Genomic DNA, 25,933 nt, shown 5'->3' with positions numbered 1-25,933 from the left:
AGTCATCTGGGCCATTTGGTTGCAATGACTGTTTGTTTGCGAAATCCAATACAATCATCTGGGCTATCTGATCATTAGAACCGCTCGACTGTGAAGTCAAAGATATCTGGTATTGTTGCCTCCCATATGCAAATCTCGTTTTGGCGTCGTCGCCATCCAATGGATGAACTGGCATCGTTGCCTCCTATATACAAATCTTGCTCCTTTGGCGATCGGGCATCGTTTTGCCACCCAAACTAGAGCATGTCCAAATAATCATTATATAAGGAGAATAATGATCAATTCTAGTCCAATTTATATATAATGAAGAGGGCTAGAGGTACAATCCCTCCCTCTTGGATCTGTCTTGATCGCAAGACGTCTATATCTGTACTTCGAATATATTTGGACCAACCACTTCCTCATAAGCTCGAAGTATATGTGGATGGTCCTTGAAGTACTCTTCTGGCATCCATTTCGCATCCAAAGGCGAGTAATTCTTAAACTTCAAGAGAAACTTTCTCACCAATGCCTTTTCTCTTTTTCTCACGGAATGGAATACAATCTATTCTGTTCGCAAAATTTCTTCTTGTTCTTTCTCCTCTGGTGGATCCTCCAATACAGGCTCCTCTGGTGCTAATCGAGTGTATGGTTTCCATAAACTGTCATGAAAGGTATTATATATCCTCCAATGCTCTAAAAGCTCCAACCGATGGCATACATGGTTGGTCTTCTTGGTATCCTGAAAAAGGTCCAAATACCTTACTTTGGCAATCCAAAGATAAAATCCATAGCAATATTCTCCCATAGGACATTGAATGGGTGTAGTAATCCTATTGGCTTTTGTCGATCAAACTTGATCTTCTGACAAACCAAACATTCTAGAACATATAGCTTAATGTCCTTTCTGCCAGGCCAATAGAAGTAGCTTCTCCCAAACTTGAGTTGTAGTCACTTTTGGCCTCAAAATCCTGTCTCATATAAGCGGGTTTGCATCATAAAAAGAATCTTCTTCGATGACAGAAAAAGTCACAAAATTTCCATTCTACAATCTGTTCCAATACAGTCCTTGAAATCCTCATCTAAGACTTTCATAGGCCACAACATGACCCTCATGGTACAAGACTGCTTCAATGCAATCTCCTCTTGACAAACCTCCTGGTAGGATGTCAATCTGATGATCATCCGATTTGTCTGGCTTATTGCTTTGGCTTGTCAAGACAATTTGCAGCCAAGTGTCCCTTCTTTCCACACTGAAAACACTTTCCTTATTTGGCATATTCTTCATGTTGCTCAAGGGACAATCTTCATCAAAAGAGTGGGGGTTTGTCTCCACTCCCATCCTTCTTCTCTTGAGACTTGGCTCTTGATGGGGATCAGTCTTTAACTTCTTCCTTTGAGGGGACTCCTGATTGTCGTTCTTTGTCTTGCCGTACATCCAAGGCACGTATAAGGCCTCGGCTTGTAAAGCCTTGTCTTGGGCTTCTTCCAACATTTTTGGTCCAGCCATATACACTGCTTGCATAAGCTTAGGTTGTAATCCATTCACAAACTTTCGCATTTCCATTAGTTGTGGAATGGTAGTCTTTGAAGTAAACTTCAAAGAAACTGCTGAAGAATTATTAAGGTAAGATGCCACATCCTCACCAACTTTCTGCTTTACCTCATCCCACTTCTTTTGAACATTTGCTTCAAAATTTGTGGGTAGAAACTTCTTGTTGAACATACTCTTGAAGTCGGTCCACGTCTTCGGCTTGGTCCCTTCTTGTACTACTTTTAGCCACCAATTCAAGGCGACATCTTTCAAGTGCATGCGAACCATGCGAAGTTTTGACTTTTCGGAGTAGTCTTCTCCTCCAAAAGTGGCATCAAATTGCTTAACAAAAGATAATGCTTTTTGTGTATCCTGCTTTCCATGAAAAGCATCAAACTTGACGCTCTTCTCTCTCGGCTTGAAGTCCATCTTGCCGGTTGATGAAGACTCCTTTGCCTTCCTTTCCTTTACTTGCCCCAAAGAAGCTGCATCCGAGAGAGCGGGCCTAGGGATAGCCTCCCTGTTTTCTCCACGAGAAATAGTCTGGGTACCTCTTTTGCAATGGTGACTCCTTTGGCCCGAAGATAGGCTTTAGCAGCTTCAACTCTTTCGGCTTTGGTGGCTCGATTCTTGATAAAATCTTCAAACATTCAAGCCCTTCCTTGGTTCTATTCCTTCTTGGCTCTCCAAGCAAGGAATTCTTCATCTTGGAGAAACTGTCTAAATTGCTAAAAATCTCGGTACCCTGCCGATGCCATGGCTGCTGACTCATGAGAAAGACTGTTGGCCTTGGTTCTCATCTTGAAGTCCTGTATTGGCCTCATAATTGTTGCCTACAGTAGGCCATTGGTATCCCTTTACTCTTGCCATGGTTGTCACCCCAAGAAAGTTTCTTCAACTGAAATCCTGCTCTGATACCATTGTAAGCCCAGCGGGGTGTGCTGTGAGTGACAGGCTCAACCATGTATCCAAGAGATAGAGATATAGAGAGAGGGGGAGAAATGAAATGAAATGTTATATTAACGTCTTCAAAAGGCCAAAGTGACCTATGAGACCAAAGTTACAACCATGTGACATTTGATACACTGTCTGGTAAAGAAAAGAAAGAACTGAAGGTAAGTATCTAGCCCTACAATACATCAGTAGGGAGCATCTGGAAGTAGCAACTAGGGAGAGTGGGAAGCTAATGCTACCAGTCAAAATGGGGTACATGAGTACATGGATACATGAATACATGAATATGGGGAGGTACAAAAGTGACAGTGAGTACAACAGTATATGGCTGGAGTGGAAATCATCCTAGGAGCTGTAGCATGGGTCTCTGCTGGATGGCCTGGATATCTGTCATAGTGAGATGCCTGGTCGGACGAGCCCGATGCCTCGCAATGATGCTCTGAATCCTCTGGTGTAGGCATCGTCTCCGATGTGAGGATCCGCGAACCCTCGCGCGTCTGGATCTGCCCAACTGGATAGCTCTCTCAACTAGAGTCCCACGGGGTGCCCACTGCTGGGCTGTCGGCTATGTCCTCTCCCGGGTAGTCCCTCTAGAGAAGTCAGTAATATGTCTCTGTGTGGACTCCCTGCCAGTCGGGCGTCTGCTCCTGATAATGGACTCTCTGAGCGTGCAGATCTCTAGGAGATAAAAACCCAAGCATCGCTGATCACAATAGTCCACGACTCTAGCCAGTGGTCCAAATCCCTCTCTGAAAAGGCAATGGTAGCGCCCTCGAATCTCATAATATGCTATGCAGCGACAGATGTAGTGCTCCTCTGGTTCTGGCTCTATCCAACAAATCTGACAAATCCTGTCCCCTGGAGGTATGCCTCTAAATCTGCCTGTCTCTATCTCTAACTGATGTGAAGAAGTGTGGATCTGCCCAATGGCGCACCTCAATCCATGAGACAGATGGGTATCCATGTAGCTCGGTCTAAGTATAAAGCCATCCTCAGTGGTGTGGAGCAAGAAAAAGGGGTTAGAGAACTTTGCATTGTACACCACACTGAGCGGGGAACAGGCCCCGCCCCCTTTCTTGAATTTATTCAAGAACAATCCATGGGCACGCTGGCAAGGATCAATACAACAATGAATACAAAAGCAAACAAACATGCTGATGTAGAATTCCAAGTCGAAGTCGATATCGGGACATGAGATCTCTATTGCCTGAGCACACCACAGGGATGACCCACAAGAATCTCTCACCGGGCTAGTACCAGATCCAATATCCAATATCCAAGTCCAAGTCCAAGTCCAAGTCCAAGTCCAAGTCCAAATCCAAGTCTAAGTCGAAGTTCCAAGTCTAAATCCAAGTGAACTCAATACCCAATCTTCAAGAAAATCCTCAAGAAGCTTCTCGAAAAAGCAAACACCCAATTGGCGGATATGAGTGCGATTGCCGATCCGCCTGCTGTGCATCGGGAGGAAAACGCTAGCAGCGCTGATGGCTATGGGCGGCGGGCAGGGCTGGACAGGTGGCAATGACGGCGATCAGAAGCGGTGGGCGAAGTTGGGTGGTGGTTGACTTTGGGCGACGGTGGCGAGTAGGCGAAGATGATGAAGATGATGTTGATGATGATTACCTTGCTCTCCACACACTTGATGATGATGAAGGTGAGGATAATCTCCAAGCTTTCATGGATGAGGAGACGGGGGAGGTTCTGTTGGAAATAAGTGCACACTAGGTGTACTATTTCTCTAGTCTACATTTGTCTAGTCTCAGTTTTTGTCTTGAGTCTTGAGTGTGTGCCATGTGCACCTCGACATTTATCCCATAAGCACTCTTGCTCAATGTCTTGTACTTGGCCCTATTTATTCAGGGGTCACATCAATGGAAATATCTCTCAGTTTTGCTTCATTCCTTTGCAGTCTTCCTCATGTTTTAGTTTAGTATGATACCATGCTAGATTTCTAACATGGTATTAGAGCCATGAAGATCCCTCATCTCTCCCCTTAGTCTGCTGCAACCATAGCTGCATCATCTCCATCTTCTCCTTTCAGTTTACCTCTCCCAGATATCCTCTACCTCTGCCCCGCTATCCTTCTCCGACATCTGCCCCAAAAATCTGCGCGCCATTTCCTGTTTCTGCCCACCGGCTGCTCCTGTTGGCCTCTACATCTGGCCGCACCTCTTCAGCTGCAGTTCGTGCTGCTCCTGCTCCTGCTCCTGCGCAATCTCTGCCCCGCCATATTTCTGTTGCCACGATTCGGCTCCAGCCTGCTGCAAATCTGCGCCATCTTCCCCTGGACCGCGCCCCCTTCTACGCCTCTGCCTCTTCATGTCCAGCAAGGCCTGCGCTGCATCTGCCCCGCCATCTCCTGCTGGAACTGCCCGCTCGTCTCCTCAGCCTCTGGCCGCTCCTGTCTGCCCCGCCATTCTCTCGTTGCTGCGTGTTCGTGGAGCTGCTTTCTATACCAGGCCGGGTGCTGCTGTTCAGTCAGTTTGTGCCTCATCATCTTCTCCTCCGGCCTCCACTCCAACTTCCATGTCTCCATCTTCTACTCCAGCAACCTCTACAGCAGCAGCTCAAGGCACTCTCCATCTAAGAAGTATTTTCAGTCTACTCTCTATTTCTTGAAAAATAAAAAATCTCAGTTCTGAATTTCATTTACTTCTCTATCTTGTACGGGATTAGACACTGCCAAATATGGTAAGACCTTCCCATCTCTCTCATAATTGTCTATGCTTTCATGCTATCTACCACCATTGATCACCAATGATGTAGATCATGGGGTAATGTCATGTCTACATGGACTTATCTTTGTCCCTATCCAAGAGGCACCCCTGCATTACCCACTCTAGCAGGAGGATTGCCCTTGAGGAGGGATTATCTATCAAGGTCCATCTCTCTGTCTATCTACAATCAGTCAGTCTCTCTGTCTGTGTGTCTATCTTGTGTGATCTTACAATCATATGTCTCTGACACTCTGTCTATCAGTCTATATGCCTCTCTTTTGTGGATTAGCTACCCACATTCTCTTTGGCATTTTCTGTCAATGTCCCCATTTATCTTCTATTTGTCAGACTCTCTCATGTCTATCTGACAGTCTCTCTCTCTGTGGGACCACTCTACTGGCTGATTGCCTCTCTCTCTGTCTGTCTATGATCCACTCTTGTCCCTACCCTTGTGGACCCATATGAGGATATCACTAGAGGAGGGGTGTCTCAGGATCGTTGTCTGTCATGTCTTCTGTCTTGTCTCTCAGTCTATCGGTCTTTATGTCTGTCTTCTAGTCTTGTCTTTCTGTCTTCCTCCTAGTGTCCACTTAAGGAGGGTGTTGGAAATAAGTGCACACTAGGTGTACTATTTCTCTAGTCTACATTTGTCTAGTCTCAGTTTTTGTCTTGAGTCTTGAGTGTGTGCCATGTGGCACCTCTACATTTATCCCATAAGCACTCTTGCTCAATGTCTTGTACTTGGCCCTATTTATTCAGGGGTCACTCAATGGAAATATCTCTCAGTTTTGCTTCATTCCTTTGCAGTCTTCCTCATGTTTTAGTTTAGTATGATACCATGCTAGATTTCTAACAGGTTCATGCTTCTTTTATACCTTGGGGAAGCCTTGCTTTTTGCCAAAAGCTATACTTTATGCTTTGCTTTTCTCTTTTTGCTTTAATATTTTAATAATAATAAAAAATTTCTCATCTTTTGCCAAAGTTCTTGATTAATTGGCTTTCTAGCTTCAGGGCCTTGGATTTGACTTGGGTGACTGTGAGCCTCTAGTGGTTCTAGGTAGTTAGTGTCTCCCCCGATTCCCTCTTTCTCCCCCTCAGGTATTTCCATCAAGGTTAATTGGTTCATGGGGGTTACTCTAGGAATGGGTGGTGGTTGACTCTTAGAACTCCTCTTTGAGGCACATACGGCTGCGTTGGAAAGCACGGGTCTTGCCGTCAAAGCCAGGTGTTGGGCAGGTGGAGTTGGTGCAACTAGTGGTTGCTGCCGCCTGAGGTTGACTCTTGTAGCAATGGGCAGTATCATGGTTTCCCATCCTCATGGAGTACACACACCAGATTCCTCCTTGTCTTGGTCTTAGGTGGGGGCATTCCGTGCTTGTGTGGTTGGCACGACGTTTCGAACACAATGCATTTTACCTTCACCGATAAGGCTGTAGCAAAACGATGATTAGTTGGTATGCTGAATTCTGTTTGTATGTTGAAAACGCAAGGTGCTGAATCGCCTCCTTTGCTGAATTCTGTATGTGATGCGTTTTGATGATGATGAAAGGCTGTATGCTCCAAGCGTTAATGCTCCCAAGGCTGAGGGGCTGATTCGCTTAGTAGCTCCAAATATGATGATGATGGATTAACTGATATGAATCGATGCTATTTATATGCATTAGCTGCTGGTCGGCTGCTTGGGAAACTGGCCGGCTGTAGCAATAAATTGCTACACGACTAGAATAAATGGATGTTGCTGAAACAAATGGTAAAAATGCCAGAATAAATGTTGTAAGATATGGTAAAAATACTAGATGATATTCCAAGGCTTCTGTAGTGGTCTATGTGCATATGAGATGAATGATATGTAAAATGCAATCATGCTCTGATGCAAACCCTAAGGCTTCTATGGACTCTATATGCATGAATGATTCTCTCCAAGTGGGTTAAGGGACTTGACTGACTATGCATGAATGATTCTCTCCAAGTGGGTTAAGGGACTTGACTGACTATGTGACTCTCCAAGGGGCTGAGGAATGATGTGCGTAGCTCGTGCTTGATATATCTTGGACTGAGGATGAGAATGGGGTCACGGCGTACGACAATATCAAATCCTTAAGGGTTCTACTGCTGTACAATGGAGCATTGATGATGAGCCATCTTGTCACCATGCACTACAGTACGGAGTGCATGTGACATTCCCTCCTGCTTATCTTGGCGGCAGGTTCATGGCTTCCAAGTAGTTCGCCAATAATTGGGGGTACTCTTGAAAGAATTCCTCGTCTAGCCATATGGTTTCGTGGGTACCTCGATCTCGGAACTTTGTTTAGAATTGACGGAGTCTTGGACCGGAACCATGCTTCCAATGATGAAGAAGGATTTGCTCAAGCTCAATGATCTCTGATTCGTCTACCACGTCGGGCTGCTGTTCATCTAATACATCAAATATTTCTGGTCTAACAAATGGTTTTAGGCAAGAAACATGGAAAGCATCATGCATCGTCCAACTCTTAGGCAACTTCAATTTCATGGAGACATCACTTAACTTTTTAACTATAAGAAAGGGTCCAAAACTACGGAAAGAAAGCTTGGGACAAAGTTTGTCCACTTGTTTCAATCTCTGTTACATGATATGCAAATAGACTCTATCCCCTTCTTTGAAGTGGACATCTCGTCTAGACTTATTTGCCTGTCTGTGAACTAAATAATGGCCAGGCTCAGAATTGAGGACCAAACTGGGTTGAGTACCAAACTCTGCGGAATCGACAAACTAATCTTCTATGTTATACAAGTCTTTTCCTGTCATGTGCATCACAGATGCCATGGACATTCTCAGGGCTAGATCCAGAAGAGGCAAACAGATAAAGACCATGAACCAGTAGAAGATAGGTAGAACCAGAATGATCAGAGCTTCAGGTGTATCATCTGAAGTGGACGTGGAGCAGGACAAGTGGGATCCAGATAAGTGCAGTAGGCTGGCTGCAGAAGTGAGTCGGCTGCAGGACAGGAGGTGTCGGCTGATTATAACAAGGTCGGCTGATTCTAGAAAGGCCAGGGGCTGAAGCGCATCATAAAGTGAAGAGCAACTAATAAAAGAGCATGCGTTTTGGTATTTTATGGCAGGGCTGCTGGCCGACCAGCAGTCGGCCAGTTTCTAATGGATCCCAAGGCCTATATAAAGGCACCCTTGCTCTATGGTTTATTCATTCAAACCCACTAGGGGTTGGGATCACTAGAGGTCCCATAGGGGATAGGTTTTGGTGTTTTACCAGGGCTGCAAGATATGTACCTTTTTGTACCATAGTATATACTGAATTTCCAGCACTTCTCACTCTCTCTCTCTACTCTCTCTCTACCTGCGTTTTTGCATCAGATGGTGCGTTTTTGCATCAGAAGGTTTCCAAGAGTGTTTAGGGCTGAAAGAAGACTACCCAGAGCTTCCGCACGTTACATTGGTATCAGAGCATCAGGCTCAGCCAAGCTAAACACTGAATCAGTCCCAGATGATGGTGTACAGGTCCAAGGTACAGGAAAGTACACGGATTCGAAGCCCAAGGCGGGAACACAGATCGGGAAGAACTCCCAGGAGGTTTGTTGGTGGTGTTCCACAGTGCCAGATGGGGATGGCAGTTCCGTGAGCCAGATAGGTTCTCAGGTAACGGTCCCAAGGGAGGTTGATCCTCCAAGGGTGATGTGAGAGTGCTAGACTCAGTTCCAGGAATGAAGACCAAGACGGTGTTCAGAGCCAGGGCAGGAATGGATTGTGGACTAGAGGAAGACCAGATGCATAGATCTTCATCAGAGACACAGTGGTTTGGAGAACAGACCGGATTTTCAGAGAAAAAGGTTTGCCAGGGATGGATGATGACAGAGGGACTTCGGGACAGGATTGGGATGATGACAGTCATCCAAGAGCAGGTTGGATTCCCGTCATCAAGTTTAGCAGAGGGGGATGTCATGTGCATCACAGATGCCATGGACATTCTCAGGGCTAGATCCAGAAGAGGCAAACAGATAAAGACCATGAAGATAGGTAGAACCAGAATGATCAGAGCTTCAGGTGTATCATCTGAAGTGGACGTGGAGCAGGACAAGTGGGATCCAGATAAGTGCAGTAGGCTGGCTGCAGAAGTGAGTCGGCTGCAGGACAGGAGGTGTCGGCTGATTATAACAGGGTCGGCTGATTCTAGAAAGGCCAGGGGCTGAAGCGCATCATAAAGTGAAGAGCAACTAATAAAAGAGCATGCGTTTTGGTATTTTATGGCAGGGCTGCTGGCCGACCAGCAGTCGGCCAGTTTCTAATGGATCCCAAGGCCTATATAAAGGCACCCTTGCTCTATGGTTTATTCATTCAAACCCACTAGGGGTTGGGATCACTAGAGGTCCCATAGGGGATAGGTTTTGGTGTTTTACCACCTTTTCAAGCAGGCAGCCAAGGGCTGCAAGATATGTACCTTTTTGTACCATAGTATATACTGAATTTCCAGCACTTCACTCTCTCTCTCTACTCTCTCTCTACCTGCGTTTTTGCATCAGATGGTGCGTTTTTGCATCAGAAGGTTTCCAAGAGTGTTTAGGGCTGAAAGAAGGCTACCCAGAGCTTCCGCACGTTACATTTCCAGAGATGTTGAGAATGGTAGACTCTTGCATAGTTTGGATGCGGGTCTTTCTACTAAGAGCATCGGCCACTGAGTAATGCTTACCAGGGATGTACTTGTTCAGTCCTCCAAACTGGTGGAAGAGCTGACTCCATCTGGTGTGCCGATCACTCCATTGGGCACTTGGCATCGTCGGGAGCCACTTAAGTACCTGGTGGTCTGTGTTGACTGGGAAAACTCGTCCATAAGGAACATGTTTCAAATGTTTTGAGTATTGGTTGCTGTTCTAGCTTGCCCTTGAAAGTCTTGGAAAGAAAAGAGGAAAACTTGCTAGGAGGTTCTGCCCTAGGGACCAAATCGATATGATAATCCTCAAGACGAGAGGGTGGGAAACTGGGTGGGAGATCATCCTTAAGCAAAAAGTCTGAATGAGAAAGAAGATCTGCCAACTGGGGGACTGAAGAAGAAGAAGATGAGACAAGTGTTATCAATGAGATAGAAGCTGTCTGAGCATAAATCAATGCTCCTTCTGCTCCCTTGTGGATAGCTCGTCGGGCCTGGAGTTGAGAAATCATAGGAATGCCAAGAATGCTCCTATCCCAACAAAGCATGATAGGCTCAGGAAAACCTTTAGAGATAATAAAAGTGTCCTGTCCCCAATTAGGAATGTGTCATGTGCACAGTGGGTATCTACCGTGTGCTATACGCATGCAAGACTAGTTTCGAGGCTTGGGGAAGCTTGGAACTAGACAGGCTGATTGACGAGCTGAGTTAGGGATATACTAACGGGCGGGCACCCAAGTATGGACGGGCGGGCGGCCAAGTGTGGACGCCCGATGACCGGCCAAGAGCCTATAAAAGGGTGGCCAAGGTTAGTTATTTCATTATAGAGAGTCTCGCGAGTTTGTGAGAGCTCTATGGTCTTGGAGCCTGGATCTAGTGCAGACGTGCACCTGCTTTATGCAGCCGAGGCCGGCAGCAATCTCGAGGCCCGCAAGCGCAGCTTCGTGGCGGTATGGGACGTCGCGAGGAGGAGATTGGTCGGTACGTCATCCTAGTTAGCTCAGCTCGTGGCTCGGTGGGGACAGCCAAGACTGTGGGCTTGCCCACGGCTGTCATGGTTGGGTGGTGAGTCAGGCCTGCACCCCCTTGCTTGTTTGTTTGTTCGTTTGTTTGCAGGATTCGAGTTTCGAACCAAGATCGATCACGAGGGGATCCGTGGGGATTTGACAGTGGTATCAGAGCATACCTCGTGAACGAGCAAGTCGGTAGGTAGAGAAGAAGAGGTCGAAGAACGGTATGTGTAAAAAAAGCTTGCTGTTTTTTCTGTGCATACTGCAGTTTTCAGTTTTGTATGTGTTTTTTCTTCATCAAAGAACCCCATGTTGATGGGAGATGGTAGTGTAAGTAGGGTTGATTGCTTAGCAAAGAAGAGGCCTTGTGTGCAGTTGCATAACTTGCAGGGAGAGAAAACAAAAAAAAAAAAGAGCGAAAAAGCATGTTGCTTTCGTTGAACGCATGAGCGAGAGAGCACGTGGCTACGCGCGCAGGTGGATGCGTTGGCATGTTTGCAGGCAGTGGCTAACGGCGGGCTGGAGGCGCCTAAGACTAGGCGGCCAAGCAACCAGGCCAGGCCGGCGGCTAGGCCAGGCCACGTGGCCTTGTGGCCAGGCTAGCGCAGCCAGCCCAGGCGGCGCTTAGGCCAAGCGAACCCAGGCCAGGCCGGCAGGGCCACGCTGCCATGAAAACCCAGGCCCACGCGGACTCTTGCAGGCGGAGGACAGCGTGTCAGCAGCAGCCGTCGACGTGCGATTGGGTGCCTGTAGTGGTTGGCGACTGCAGCATGGCGACGTCAGCAGCCAGCAGTTCACGGGCTAATCTAGGAGGTTGAGAAAAAAAAAAACACGTAAGGAAAGTATCGTTTTTAGTGCTTTCGTTTTTTGTTTTTTTTAGGGGAGTTTAAATTTTTTTTTAAAAAAGGTTTAAAAGTCCTCCCCTCTCCAAGGTTTCCAAAGGTGTTTATTTTTTTAAGAAAAGCGAATATATATATCCATATATATATATATATATTAAAAAATATATATATATATATATATATATATATATATATATATATATATATTCACGAAAAAAAAAACACAACAGCTAAAGCAAAAGCTAAGCCTAGCTTTTCGAGTTTTTTTTTGGCTTTTGGGAAACCTTTATAAACCCCCTCTAGTGGGCTTCTTGCCACACATCTCTCGAGTTCTTAAGTTCTCAAGTTTTCAAGCTCTCAAGCTCTCGAGTTCGCTCGCACTTTCATTGTGCAAAGATCGAATTTTCTCTCTGCATACCCTCTTCACGATGTCGACCCAAGAATCAGAGTTGGAGCCCCTCGTGGAACGCGAAGGCTTGCCGGCTACGGAAGGCACTGATGCCGATCTTTTTGACGAGTTTGTGTCAAAATCAGATTTCCAAGAGTTCAAAGTAGCTCTCGAAGCTTCTTCGACGGAACGTCAGGCACAAATCGCAGCCCAGATGCAGGCTTTGCAGAACTCCATCGCTCTCTTGACCACTACCCTCTCTACTTTCTCGGGAATGGATACCTTGGCTTCTGCTTTAGGCCCCAATATTACTCCGGAACCGTTCGGGGGCGAGCAAAAGCAGAGAACCAAGGAGATCGTGGACACTTGGCTACACAAGTGGCAAGTTCACTTTCAGTTTCATCCATATGATGACGGAAAGAAGATACAGTTAGCAGCAGGTTTCCTGTCCGGCAAAGCTTTGCTTTGGTGGAAGGAACTGAACCCAAAGCCAACGACTTGGGCACAATTTGAAGATATCTTCAAGAAAGAATTCCTCAAGAAAGAGGATGATTATGATGTTGTTGCCCGGTTTTCAGCTTTGACCATGACCTCGCAGCACCTCACTTATGAGGTCTACCTCCAGAAGTTTCGTGACTTGCAGATGAAAGCTACAAAGATGGATCCCACTACTCTGTTGGGGTTTTTCGTAGCTGGTTTACCAGACTCGTACCGATTACAGGTTAAAAATAACAAATGTAAAACATTGGACGAGGCCATTCATTCAGCTCGTATCTATGATGATACGATGGTCTCTTCCAAGTCGAAACCCGTTACCGAGCAGGGGAACAAGCATAAAAGAAAGTTCTCCGCACCTATGGCTAACACGACTGAAGGCAAGTCTTCGGACTAACCTTCGAAGAATTCAAGTTCGACACCAGCGAAGAAGAAACGACTCCTTAGGGCTTTGAAGCTCAAGAAGGAAGGACGTTGTTTTATCTGCGAAGAAAAAGGACACATGCGTAATGAGTGCCCAAAGCAAAAAGGTACCAAGTCAAACGCAGGACCCAAGCCAAAGGCAGCTAACCAGTTGTCGTTGACAGGTACGTCAATTACTGTACTTTCTCGCCCTAGTACTTGTTCTGATTGTCTGTTCAATTCTAAGGTATTTGGCATGCATGATCTTCTCCGAGTTTATGGAGAAGTGAATGGCCATCAAATTCACATTCTTTTAGACCCTAGCAGTTCGCATAACTTTGTTAACTACAAACTTGTGCAGAAATTGAGTCTTGATACGACACTCAGCGACCATACCTATGAGGTACGTCTACCTGTGGGAAGACAAGTTTGGGATCGCAAGGTGGAGATGCTTCCAATCCAGATTCAGGACTACAAAGATACTCTGGAATGCTATGTCATGCATCTGGAAAATGTAGACTTGTTATTAGGGATTGAGTGGTTTAAGACTCTTAATGTCCAAATAGATTGGTCTCGTCATGTTTTTTCTTTTCAGCATAGGGACATCAAGTATAGTATTTTAGGTGATTGTATCCATCCCTCTCAGGGACCTCTTGTAAATACTATTGATTTTGGAAATATAATGGATTCTTCTTTGTATACCGCTTTCCATTGTAACTGATTCCACTTTCTTCTTTTCTCATCCCTTCCATGGATGTGAATGAATTAAGTGTGTTTGAAAGCAAAGAATTACAGAAGATACTTGATTCGTTTCAAGATGTATTTCCTAAGGAACTGCCATCAGGTTTACCACCTGAACGGGCAGTAGATCATCGTATTGACTTGATCCCTGGTGCTCATCCTGTGAGTATTCCACCTTATAGGATGAGCCAAGCTGAGGAAGATGAGTTGGCTAAAAAACTCGAAGATTATTTGAGGATGGGCCAGATCCGTCCAAGTAAATCACCTTGGAGTGCACCTGTGTTGCTTAGGAGAAAGAAGGACAATACTTGGAGAATGTGTATAGATTACAAAAGATTGAACAAGCTGACTATTAAGAACCGTTATCCTCTCCTTAGATCAGATGACCTAATTGACCGGTTAGCAGGAGCGAAATATTTCACGAAGATAGATTTACGTACTGGCTATCACGAGATACGTATTCATGAAAGGCATGTCGAAAGAACCGCCTTTCGGACTAGGTATGGCCATTACGAGTTTCTCGTATTACCTTTTGGGTTAACCAATGCTCCAGCCACTTTCCAACAAATGATGAACGATCTTTTTCGTGAACATTTGGGAAAATTTGTGGTGGTGTTCCTGGATGATATTTTGATATATAGCCGTACTCTTGAGGATCATGTCAGACACCTCACGATTGTCTTATCTATTTTAAGACAGAATCGACTATATGCTAAATTGAGTAAATGTGAGTTCTTTATGACCGACATCATTTACTTGGGACACAAGATCACTAGAGATGGATTGAGCATTGACTATGACCGAGTTCAGAAGGTTTTGGACTGGCCTATACCGCGCGAACAGTGAAACAACTTCGTTCTTTTCTCGGTTTTGTAGTTTTTCTTCGGAAATCTGTACGGGAGTACTCTCAGCTCACACTACCGATGACCGACTTATTGAAAGGTCGTGGACATAAGTCCAATCAGCCTATCACTTGGAATAACGAGTTGGATATGGCCTTCAGACTTTTGAAAGATAAAGTTAAGGAAGCACCTATCTTAGCATTACCTGATCCTAGTCGGCCTTATGTTCTTGAAACTGATGCCAGTGACTATGCTATCGGGCCTGCTTTATTTCAAGATGGTAGACCGGTTGCTTTTGAAAGTAAAAAGCTAGACGACACTCAATCTCGTTGGCCAACCCTTGAGAAGGAGCTTTATGCTGTGATTCATGCTCTCAAGGTTTGGAGACATTATTTATATGGCTCCAAGTTTGTGGTATTGACTGATCATCAGTCAATCAAGTATGTGTGTGATGCGGATGATTTGAGAGGCAGGAAAGCTCGTTGGGCAGAGTTAATGCAAGATTTTGATTTTGAGATCCGTTATCGGAAAGGGTCCATAAATAATATTGCAGATGCGCTTAGTCGGATTAGAGAGGTGAATACTTTGTCGTTCACCGAGATTTCTACTGACTTATTTCAGTCATTGAGAGGGCTTTGCAGGACTGATAGTTATTTTGGTCCATTTTGGCAGAAGATCCAGGACGGGAGCTCATTGATTGACCAAGACTCGGTGACTGAGCAGTCTACTATTTAGGCTGCAGGAGGTCAGTGGATGATTCGGAATGGTTTGTTGTTCCGTAATGACAAAATTTGTGTACCACAGATCCCGAACATTAGGTCCAAGATTCTGAGGGAGTGTCACGACGCCCCTTCTGCTGGACACCCTGGGGTACATAGGACGCTATCATTAGTGAAATACACTTTTTATTGGCCGAAGATGAAAGGGTATGAAGAAGATTATGTTCTCAAGTGTCAGATTTGTCAGGCAAATAAAGCTGAACGCTTTAGACAGGCTGGGTTGTTGCATCCTTTACAAATCCCAGGTAATAAGTGGGAAAGTATTTCCATGGATTTTGTTACCGGATTGCGAAGAACACATCAAGGCCACGATTCTATTTGGGTTGTGGTAGATCGCTTGACAAAAATGGCTAGATTACCAACCCGGAAGACTATTACAGCTACGCAATTAGCTCGGCAGTTTATCGAGCAATTGTTTAGACTGTACGAGTTACCGCAGGACATAGTCAGTTATAGGGACTCTAAGTTTACGAGTGATTTTTGGAAACTTCTTTTTGAGAAGTTGGAAACAACTTGGAATTTGAGTTCCTCAGATCATCCTCAATCTGATGGCCAGACTGAAAGAGTGAATCACATTCTGGAGGATATGCTTCGAGCATATGTATCCAAAAGACAAAGTTCATGAGAGGATTATCTTTCTATGTTAGAATTTGCATATAACAGTACTAAGCATACGAGTACAGGGTTTAGTCCTTTCATGCTTATGTATGGTTTTCAACCAAGATCACCTGTTACAGTAGGATTTGCAGGACTTCAGCATGATGCAACACGTAATTTTTTGCAAGATATGCAAGAAATGTTACAAGTTGCGAAGGAATCTATTAGAAGTGCTCAAGACCGAGACAGGTTTTATTCTAATAGACATCGTTCACCTAGAGAGTTCTCTGAAGGAACGATGGTGTATTTGCGAGTTCCGAAAGATTCCGAGACTTTGCGGACAGGTAGATCTCCGAAATTATCCCCTAGATACTGTGGACCATTTCGTGTTACACGATGGATTGGTTCAGTCGCATATGAATTGGATTTGCCTTCTTATGTGAAAGTTCATCCTGTATTTCATGTCAGTAGACTTAAGGAAGTACTGGGTGGAGCAGATCAGTTAGTTACTCGTCAAGAAATTATAGATGTCCAGGACATGACATTTGTTCCGCACGATCCTGAAAAGATTCTTGGTTTTCGTGAACGAAGATTGCGTCATACGCTTATCACGGAATACAAGATCAAGTGGAAGGATCGTGTTGAGGAGGACGCTACATGGGAGACATTGACTTCTCTTCAGAGAGATTACCCTGGCTTTTTAGTGAGCTCAGGAGTGAGCTCTTAGAGGAAGGGGAGTATGTCATGTGCACAGTGGGTATCTACCGTGTGCTATACGCATGCAAGACTAGTTTCGAGGCTTGGGGAAGCTTGGAACTAGGCAGGCTGATTGACGAGCTGAGTTAGGGATATACTAACGGGCGGGCACCCAAGTATGGACGGGCGGCCAATTGTGGACGCCCGATGACCGGCCAAGAGCCTATAAAAGGGTGGCCAAGGTTAGTTATTTCATTATAGAGAGTCTCGCGAGTTTGTGAGAGCTCTATGGTCTTGGAGCTTGGATCTAGTGCAGACGTGCACCTGCTTTATGCAGTCGAGGCCGGCAACAATCTCGAGGCCCGCAAGGGCAGCTTTGTGGCGGTATGGGACGTCGCGAGGAGGAGATTGGTCGGTACGTCATCCTAGTTAGCTCAGCTCGTGGCTCGGTGGGGACAGCCAAGACTGTGGGCTTGCCCACGGTCGTCATGGTTGGGTGGTGAGTCAGGCCTGCACCCCCTTGCTTGTTTGTTTGTTCGTTTGTTTGCAGGATTCGAGTTTCGAACCAAGATCGATCACGAGGGGATCTGTGGGGATTTGACAGAATGGGTTCATATTGGTGAAACCACTGGATTCCTAAAATCATGTCACATCCCAACAGAGGAGAGACAATGAAATCTCGTTGGAATGAGACCTTTTGAACTTGAAAAGGAAACTGATGTGCCTTTTGAGATATGTGGGTGCGGAGACCAGGTGTAAACCCGTCCACCTCCAAATGATAGGACACTAAGCCAACTGGGGAGATATGGCGTCCTTAGAACTGTCCATGTCAAAAATGACACTCAACTAGCGGCCCTTGGCAGAGCCATAAGCTCGGATGAGGCTTTTATGTGCAGCATCACTCTCACCCTCGTGCTTAGCATTAAATACCACGGATAGCATAGGATGTATAGAAGGTAAAAGCTGAATTGCGTTGGTGGTAGGTAGTAGACGGGGTTGGACGAGCAGGAGATGTTGTGGCAACTCTGGAAGAAGGTGGTTTGGAGGCTTGCTCCGTTTGCCATTTCTGGCAATCCTTGTTCCCATGCCCAATGGTATGACAAAAAAAACATCTGTTCTTTGAGTGGTACTTTCTTTGCTTCTTTGGAGGAAGATAGCCTCCAGTGATGCCTGCGTTAGGTTATTCTCAGGGTTTTCTTAGGTTTGGATTCCTTATTTTTCTTACCCCTGAACTAGAGCTAGAATTGCCGTCCTTCTTATCACCTTCAGAAGACACATTACCTTTCCCCGGCTGCGAAGTAGATTGCTACTGCTGCTGAGGTTTGGTACTAGACTGCAGTTTCTTAGGCTTGCCTCCGTTTATCTTCATTTCTTCATTTTGAGCCAGAGCCAAAGCCCGGTCATATGTGCAGGCTTCAAAGTTTCGAACTGTGAACCGGATGTTAGGATCTAATCCATGAATGAATTGATCCATCTTGGCCTGCTCAGATAACCCTAACTGTTGTGCTAAAGTTAAAACCTTATCAGAAAACTGAAGCACGGGTGACCCGTTCTGTTCGAGTCCATAGAACTCATCTGCCAGGTTGGTCAAATACTGGGGATGGAGAAATTTGGTCTTAAGGTCATGGACAAAGGTATGCCAACGAAAAGTTGTGACGCTTGTGATGTGGTATGGATGGATACTAGACCAATTTTGCCACCAAGTGACTGCCTCACCCGTGAGGTGGGGAGCTGCCGTGAGGTGGGGAGCTGCTACGTGGACTTTGTCTTGAGGATCTGTTTGCCAGTGGAAAATAAGCATTAAACTGATGAATAAATTGTTTGACAACTAAATGATCACACTTACCATCATACTTACTAAAATTCGGTTGAGTTCGGATGATGGTTTTGATGTCGCGGGATGCTGGCTGGTGGCACCTATGGGTGGGGAAACTGAAGAGAGGTGCTGATATTTCAGATGCAAGGCCTTCTTTTCCCGTTGGTGTTTGAGTAACATGCGCTCTCGATCGAGCTCTCGTTGGTGCTCCCGAGTGGCGAGTTCAGGCTGATGCCTGAGAGTGGGTAGTACAATCCAAATTTCTAAGAATATTAAACTTCACATTAAAGACACTAAGTACAGATAGCTTCACCAATTATAACCACACTCACCCACACTCAATGAGTATAAAAGGTTTGGAGGAACTGACAACACAATGGGTCCGGAACGGGCTGGCCCTCCCCTTCTCCCCCCCCCCCCCCCCCCCCCCCCCCCCTCCCCCCGGAAATAAAACTTTATTACTTTGTTACAGGGAGTACTTTCAGATACATGTAGAGGATGCTCTTGCACCTGATTTCCAAGTATCAAGTATGAAAACAAAGCAAAACAAGTGCCACCGCGCAAGCCCAAGGCAAGGGGTGTTTCTAGCTCACCAACCTAGTGTGGATCTCACAGGAGAAGCCCAGTCTCACGTAGTCTACTATGTGGACCTCACAAGCACTCCCAGTTCTCACACTAGATTAGTTTCTCTTACAGAACCTTGGCCACTTGGTCCTCAATCCAAATAGAATCATTTTCAGAATACATACCTCCCATTAGTTATTCCTTCAAAGTACACATGGATGTGGAATCAAGAGTAGAGGGTGATGTAGAACTTTATCATGCTGTACCTCCCTGTTGGCAGCTCAGTATCGGGGTAGAGGGACACTCCTTACTTTTATGCAGTTCTGCACAGCATACTATTTTGTGGGGTATAAAGGACTTTGTAACCAACTGTTCCCAACCATCTATTTGTTAGTCTTGGGAGAAACAAAGTGTGAACACCTGCTGGTTCAGTCTGGTGTGAGAAAGAGAAAGATTTTACTCCTCATTTAGTCCATGAAAGAGAAAGATGATACTCTGTTTCAGCCCTGCATGAGAGGAAGAGAGACCGAAATTTTCGTTAATCCCATGAGAGAAAATTCTGTTTTCGTGGGAAAATAAGGAATGATGCTTGCGATTCAGTCCAGCCTGAGTGAGAGAGAAAAAGAGAACTTTGAATACTTCAGTCAGCTGGCAGATAAGAAGAGAGAAAAGGTGTCTGGCCGCCTGTGAGAGAGAGTAAGGCGACTTCTTGCTTCAGTCGGCTGCAGGAGAGAGAACAAGAGAAAAGTAACCCCTGTTTAGCTTCAGTCGGTCGGTTCCCAGAGAAGAAGAAGAAGGTGTGTATATTCTTCGCTTCAATTCGCCGACTGCCTCTTCAGCGCCTCCCGTCCGTGTGCGAAAACGTCAAACGGTGCCAGGTTCTTCGCCAACCAGCCAACCATCATTCCATAAGGATGCGAGGGCTCTGGATGTTTTTCATGTGGCCTTTTTATTTGTTTTATTTCAAAGCATCATAAGCCTTCAGAAATGGCACGATTAGATATTTCAAAATTTTGTGTGCCTACTATTGGGGTGTTCACACCCATTTTTAATGTGGGTGTGAACACTCTCCACCTTATAAAAATATAACTAAGCCTTAGACATTATTTTTGAGCCTTTTGACGGTCAAATTTAGTGCTTGCAAAAAGCCAATCGCAAATTAACAAGCAAAGGCATCCCCACAGTCTCGTAGCCAGAAGTTCTGGGCGTCCCCAGCGCTACGAGACCAAACATGGGCAAGCATGCAGGACATGAAAACAAGTCATGCATCTAGTAAATCTTTTATCTTCGCACATACATAAAATGAAGTGCATATGCAAATATACATTGGAAATCCCCCGTTCGCAAGCCATGTATCTCACTCAGGAATCTAGTCATACTAGATGACCCCGAGTTCCAGTGTTCCCAGTCATACTGGTCACACCTCCAGGCCTACTAGTCACACTAGCACTGCCAGACGAGCTACTGATCATATCAGCAAAGCTCTCATCCCTCTGGAAATATCAATCCATCTCATAGGACTACTGATCATATTAGCAAAGTCCAAATACTGGACATCCCGAGGGTGATTCACCAGTCAAACTGGTTTCTAAATGCATAGAAAGATCCGGAGAGAATCTATCTTTGCATTTATTTGAGGATACCTTGTTGTTCAGGGAGCCAAATGGTGACACCGGTCTTCTTCAAGCCTGCGTTGCGCTTCTTCATAGTCCCGTCTGTCTACTTTTTCTTCCCGACGTTTGGCTTCATCCTCTCGTCTTTGTTGTTACATCTGAAAGAAGAGAGTGACGAAGTCAGGGGTAACTGGAGACGCGGGTTTTGATACTGTTGCCTCCAAGAGTTGGAGACGCTCCATAAGAAGCCGGTTCTGTGCTCGGAGTAGAGCTATGGTATCTGTAGTAGGAGGAAGAGCAAGGTCTCCTTCAGGGGAGACGTCTTTCTGCTGATGTGTACTCTCCTTTGTAGACATGTTACTGAAGTCGGTGGTTGTGCCGGAGCGAAGTATGACCATCCAAGGATGCTCTCACACTAGGATGTGGTGTGTGTGGACACGCTGAATCTGATACCAATGTAACATGCAGCGGAATTATGCGTAATGAAGGATCCTGTCACAGAAAGTCTCACACCGCCTTCTTTATCCTGAGTTTCGTGAGTCTTTAGCAATCCACTTTATCACTTCAAACTTTAAGAGATGAGAGAGAGAGATAGATTTGTACACCTTATTGGGTCCCAAATTATCCACTGAAGGGTTGTCAAATCCCCACCGGATCTTCTCGTGGAACGCTCCTGGTACAAGACTCAAAACCTGCAACAAACAAACAAACAAGAAGGGGGTGCAGGCATGACTCACCTCCCAACCACGACAGCTGTGGGCAAGCCCACAAGACTTGGCTGTCCCCACCGAGCCACGAGCTGAGCTAACTAGATGGACGTACTGACCAATCTCTACCTCGTGACGTCCCATACCACCACGAAGCTATCCTTGCGGGCCTCGAGACTGCTGCCGGCCTCGGTTGCATAGAACAGGTGCACGTTTGCACTAGATCCAGGCTCCTGACCATAGAGCTCTCACAAAGTCATGCAAGACTCTATATGACTAATGACTAACCTTGGCCACTCTTTTATAGGCTCTTGGCCGGTCATCGGGCGTCCACACTTGGGCGCCCACCCGTCCATACTTGGGTACCCACCCGTTAGTCTATCCCTAACTCAGCTCGCCAATCAGCCTGCCTAGCTCCAGGCTTTCCCAAACCTCGAAGCTAGTCTTGTGTGCATGTAGCACATGGTAGATACACACTATGCACATGACATACTCCCCTTTCTCTAAGAGCTCACTAAAAAGCCAGGGTAATCTCTCTGAAGAGTAGTCAATGTCTCCCATGTAGCGTCCTTCTCAACACGATCCTTCCACTTGATCTTGTATTCCGTGATAAGCGTATTACGCAATCTTCTTTCACGAAATCCAAGAATCTTTTCAGGTTCGTGTGGAACAAATGTCATGTCCTCGACATCTATGATTTATTGAGGAGTAACTAACTGGTCTGTTCCACCCAGTACTTCCTTAAGTCTACTGACATGAAATACAGGATGAACTTTCACATAAGAAGGCAAATCCAATTCATATGCGACTGAACCAATCCGTCGTGTAATACGAAATGGTCCACAGTATCTAGGGGATAATTTCGGAGATCGACCTGTCCGTAAAGTCTCGGAATCTTTCGGAACTCGCAAACACCATCGTTCCTTCAGAGAACTCTCTGGGTGAACGATGTCTATTAGAATAAAATCTGTCTCGGTCTTGAGCACTCCTAATAGATTCCTTCGCGACTTGTAACATTTCTTGCATATCTTGCAAAAAATTACGTGCTGCATCATGCTGAAGTCCTGAAAATCCCACTGTAACAGGTGATCTAGGTTGAAACCCATACATAAGCATGAAAGGACTAAAACCTATACTCGTATGCTTAGTACTGTTATATGCAAATTCTAACATAGGAAGATAATCCTCCCATGAACTTTGTCTTTTGGATACATATGCTCGAAGCATATGATTCACTCTTTCAGTCTGGCCATCAGATTGAGGATGATCTAAGCTACTCAAATTCAAAGTTGTTTCCAACTTCTCAAAAACAAGCTTCCAAAAATCACTCGTAAACTTAGAGTCCCTATCACTGACTATGTCCTGTGGTAACCCGTACAGTCTAAACAATTGCTCGATAAACTACCGTGCTAATTGCGTAGCTGTAATGGTCTTCCGGGTCGGTAAAAATCTAGCCATTTTTGTCCAGCGATCTAACACAACCCAAATAGAATCGTGGCCTTGATGTGTTCTTGGCAATCCGGTAATAAAATCCATGGAAGTACTTTTCCATTTATTACCTGGGATTTGCAAAGGATGCAACAACCCAGCCTATCTAAAGCGTTTAGCTTTATTTGCTTGATAAACTTGACACTTGAGAACATAATCTTCTACATATCCTTTTATCTTTGGCGAATAAAAAGTGTGTTTCACTAACGATAATGTCATGTGTACCCCAGGGTGTTCAGTAGAAGGGGCGTTGTGACACTTCTTAAGAATCTTGGACCGAATGTCCGGGATCTGTGGTACACAAATTTTGTCATTACGGAATAGTAAACCATTCCGAATCATCCACTGGCCTCTTGCAGCCTGAATGGCTGCTCTGTCATTGAGTCTTGGTCAATCAATGAGCTCCCATCCTGGATCTTCTGCCAAAATGGACCAAAATAACTATCAGTCCTGCAAAGCCCTCTCAATGACTGAAATAAATCAGTAGAAATCTCGATGAACGACAAAGTATTCACCTCTCTAATTCTACTAAGCGCATCTGCAACACTATTCATGGACCCTTTTCAATAACGAATCTCAAAATCAAAATCATGCATTAACTCAGCCCAACGAGCTTTCCTTCCTCTCAAATCATTCGCATCACACACATACTTGATTGACTGATGATCAGTCAATACCACAAACTTGGAGCCATATAAATAACGTCTTCAAACCTTGAGAGCGTGAATCACAGCATAAAGCTCCTTCTCAAGGGTTGGCCAACGAGATTGAGTGTCGTCTAGCTTTTTACTTTCAAAAGCAACAGGTCTACCATATTGAAATAGAGCAACCCCGATGGCATAGTCACTAGCATCAGTTTCAAGAACATAAGGCCGACTAGGATCGGGTAATGCTAAGATAGGTGCTTCCTTGACTTTATCTTTCAAAAGTCTGAAGGCCATATCCAGATCGTTATTCCAAGTGATAGGCTGATTTGACTTACGTCCACGACCTTTCAACAAGTCGGTCATCGGTAGTGTGAGGTGAGAGTACTCCCGCACATATTTCCGAAGAAAGACAACAAAACCGAGAAAAGAACGGAGTTGTTTCACTGTTCGTGGTATAGGCCAGTCCAGAACCTTTTGAACTCGGTCATAGTCAATGCTCAATTCATCTCTAGTGATCTTGTGTCCCAAGTAAATGATGTCTGTCATAAAAAACTCACATTTACTTAACTTAGCATATAGTCGATTCTGTCTTAAAATAGATAAGACAATCGTGAGGTGTTAAACATGATCCTCAAGAGTAGGACTATATATCAGAATATCATCTAGGAACACAACCACAAATTTTCCCAAATATTCACGAAAAAGATCGTTCATTATTTGTTGGAAAGTGGCTAGAGCATTGGTTAACCCAAAAGGTAATATGAGAAACTCATAATGGCCATACCTAGTCCGAAAGGCGGTTCGTTCGACATGCCTTTCATGAATACGTATCTGGTGATAGCCAGTACGTAAATCTATCTTCGTGAAATATTTTGCTTCTGCTAACCGGTCAATCAGGTCATCTGATCTAGGGAGAGGATAACAGTTCTTAATCGTCAACTTGTTTAATCTCTTGTAATCTATACACATTCTCCAGGTGTTGTCCTTCTTTCTCCTAAGCAACACAGATGCACCCCAAGGTGATTTACTTGGACGGATCTGGCCCATCCTTTCTTCGAGTTGTTTAGCCAACTCATCTTCTTTTCCTCAGCTTGGCTCATCCTGTAAGGTGGAATACTAACAGGATGAGCACCAGGGATCAGGTCAATACGATGATCCACTGCCCTTTCAGGTGGTAAGCCCGATGGCAGTTCCTTAGGAAATACATCTTGAAATGAATCAAGTATCTTCTGTAATTTTTTTTTTCCGAGAAAAGATCCTTTCATTAGTTATATAAAAACGCCTGAAGGGCTACAAAAGATCTCTCTTGCTCCTAAGAGAGAGAAGAGCAGTGAATACATCATGGCAGCCCGGGAGACTCTCCCTAGGTGCTGCAAAATACAAGCATCAGTATAAAAAACTGAGCGGCTAAATCATACAATAGGGGGGGGGAAGAGCCAAACAGGTGGCCTGTAGTGCCAACGGGGGCATCCCATGTGTAAGGTGTAGAACGGAGTATCTTCTGTAATTCTTTGCTTTCAAATACACTTAATTCATTGACATCCATAGAAGGTATAAGAAATGAAGAAAGTGGAATCAATACACAATGGAAAGCGGTATACAAAGAAGAATCCATTATATTTCCAAAATCAATTGTATTTACAAGGGGTCTCTGAGAGGGATGTATACAATCACCTAGGATACTATACTGGGTGTCCTATGTTGAAAAGAAAAAATATGACTAGACCAATCTATCTGGACTTGAAGAGTCTTAAACCACTCAATCCCTAATAACAAGTCTACATGTTCTAGGTGCATAATATAGCATTCCAGAGTATCTTTGTAGTCCTGAATCCGGATTGGTAGCATCTCCACCTTTCGATCCCATACTTGCCGACCCGCAGGTAGGCGTACCTCATAGGTATGATCGCTGGGTGTTGTATCAAGACCCAATTTCTGCACAAGTTTATAGTTAACAAAGTTGTGTGAGCTGCCAGGGTCTAGAAGAATGTGGATTCTATGGCCATTCACTTCTCCATAAACTCGGAGAAGATCATTCAAGCCAAAAACTTTAGAAGTACAGTAACTGACGTACCTATCAAAGACAACTGGTTAGCTGCCTTTGGCTTGGGTCCTGCGTTGGTCTTTGCACCCTTTTGCTTCGGGCACTTGTTACGCATGTGTCCTTTTTCTTTGCAGATGAAACAACGTCCCTCCTCCTTGAGCTTCAAAGCTTTAAGGAGACGTTTCTTCTTCGTTGGTGTTGAACTTGAATTCTTTGAAGGTTGGTCCGAAGACTTTCCTTCAGTCGAGTTAGCCATTGGTGTGGAGAACTTTCTTTTGTGCTTGTTCCCGTGGTCAGTAACGGGTTTAGACTTTGAAGAGATCATTGTATCATCATAGATACGAGCGGAATGAATGGTCTCGTCCAAAGTTTTGCATTCGTTATTTTCTACTTGTAAACGGTATGAGTCGGGTAAATCGGCTATTGAAACCGGCC

The 25,933-nt window shown here is 44.9% G+C and overlaps 1 protein-coding gene across 1 annotated transcript in view; it reads left to right on the top strand.

Annotated features, from left to right (window-relative positions):
• The window catches only part of LOC147616580 (exocyst complex component EXO70A1-like), a 79,438-nt gene extending 59,908 nt beyond the window's left edge, over positions 1-19,530 (top strand). Inside the window, exon 4 of the mRNA XM_086777647.1 lies at positions 18,908-19,530. Coding sequence (XP_086633773.1) covers positions 18,908-19,163 — 256 coding nt within the window. The 3' untranslated portion in view covers positions 19,164-19,530. The remainder of the gene's footprint in view (positions 1-18,907) is intronic.
• Positions 19,531-25,933: the final 6,403 nt, after the last annotated feature.

The sequence above is a fragment of the Cibotium barometz genome, chromosome 38 (genome assembly GCF_041138505.1).
Source record: "Cibotium barometz isolate CiBa-2024 chromosome 38, ASM4113850v1, whole genome shotgun sequence".
In the NCBI taxonomy this organism is placed as follows: Eukaryota; Viridiplantae; Streptophyta; class Polypodiopsida; order Cyatheales; family Cibotiaceae; genus Cibotium; species Cibotium barometz.
Note: the sequence above shows the minus strand (reverse complement) of the source record. Positions and strands in the feature narration are given on the sequence as shown.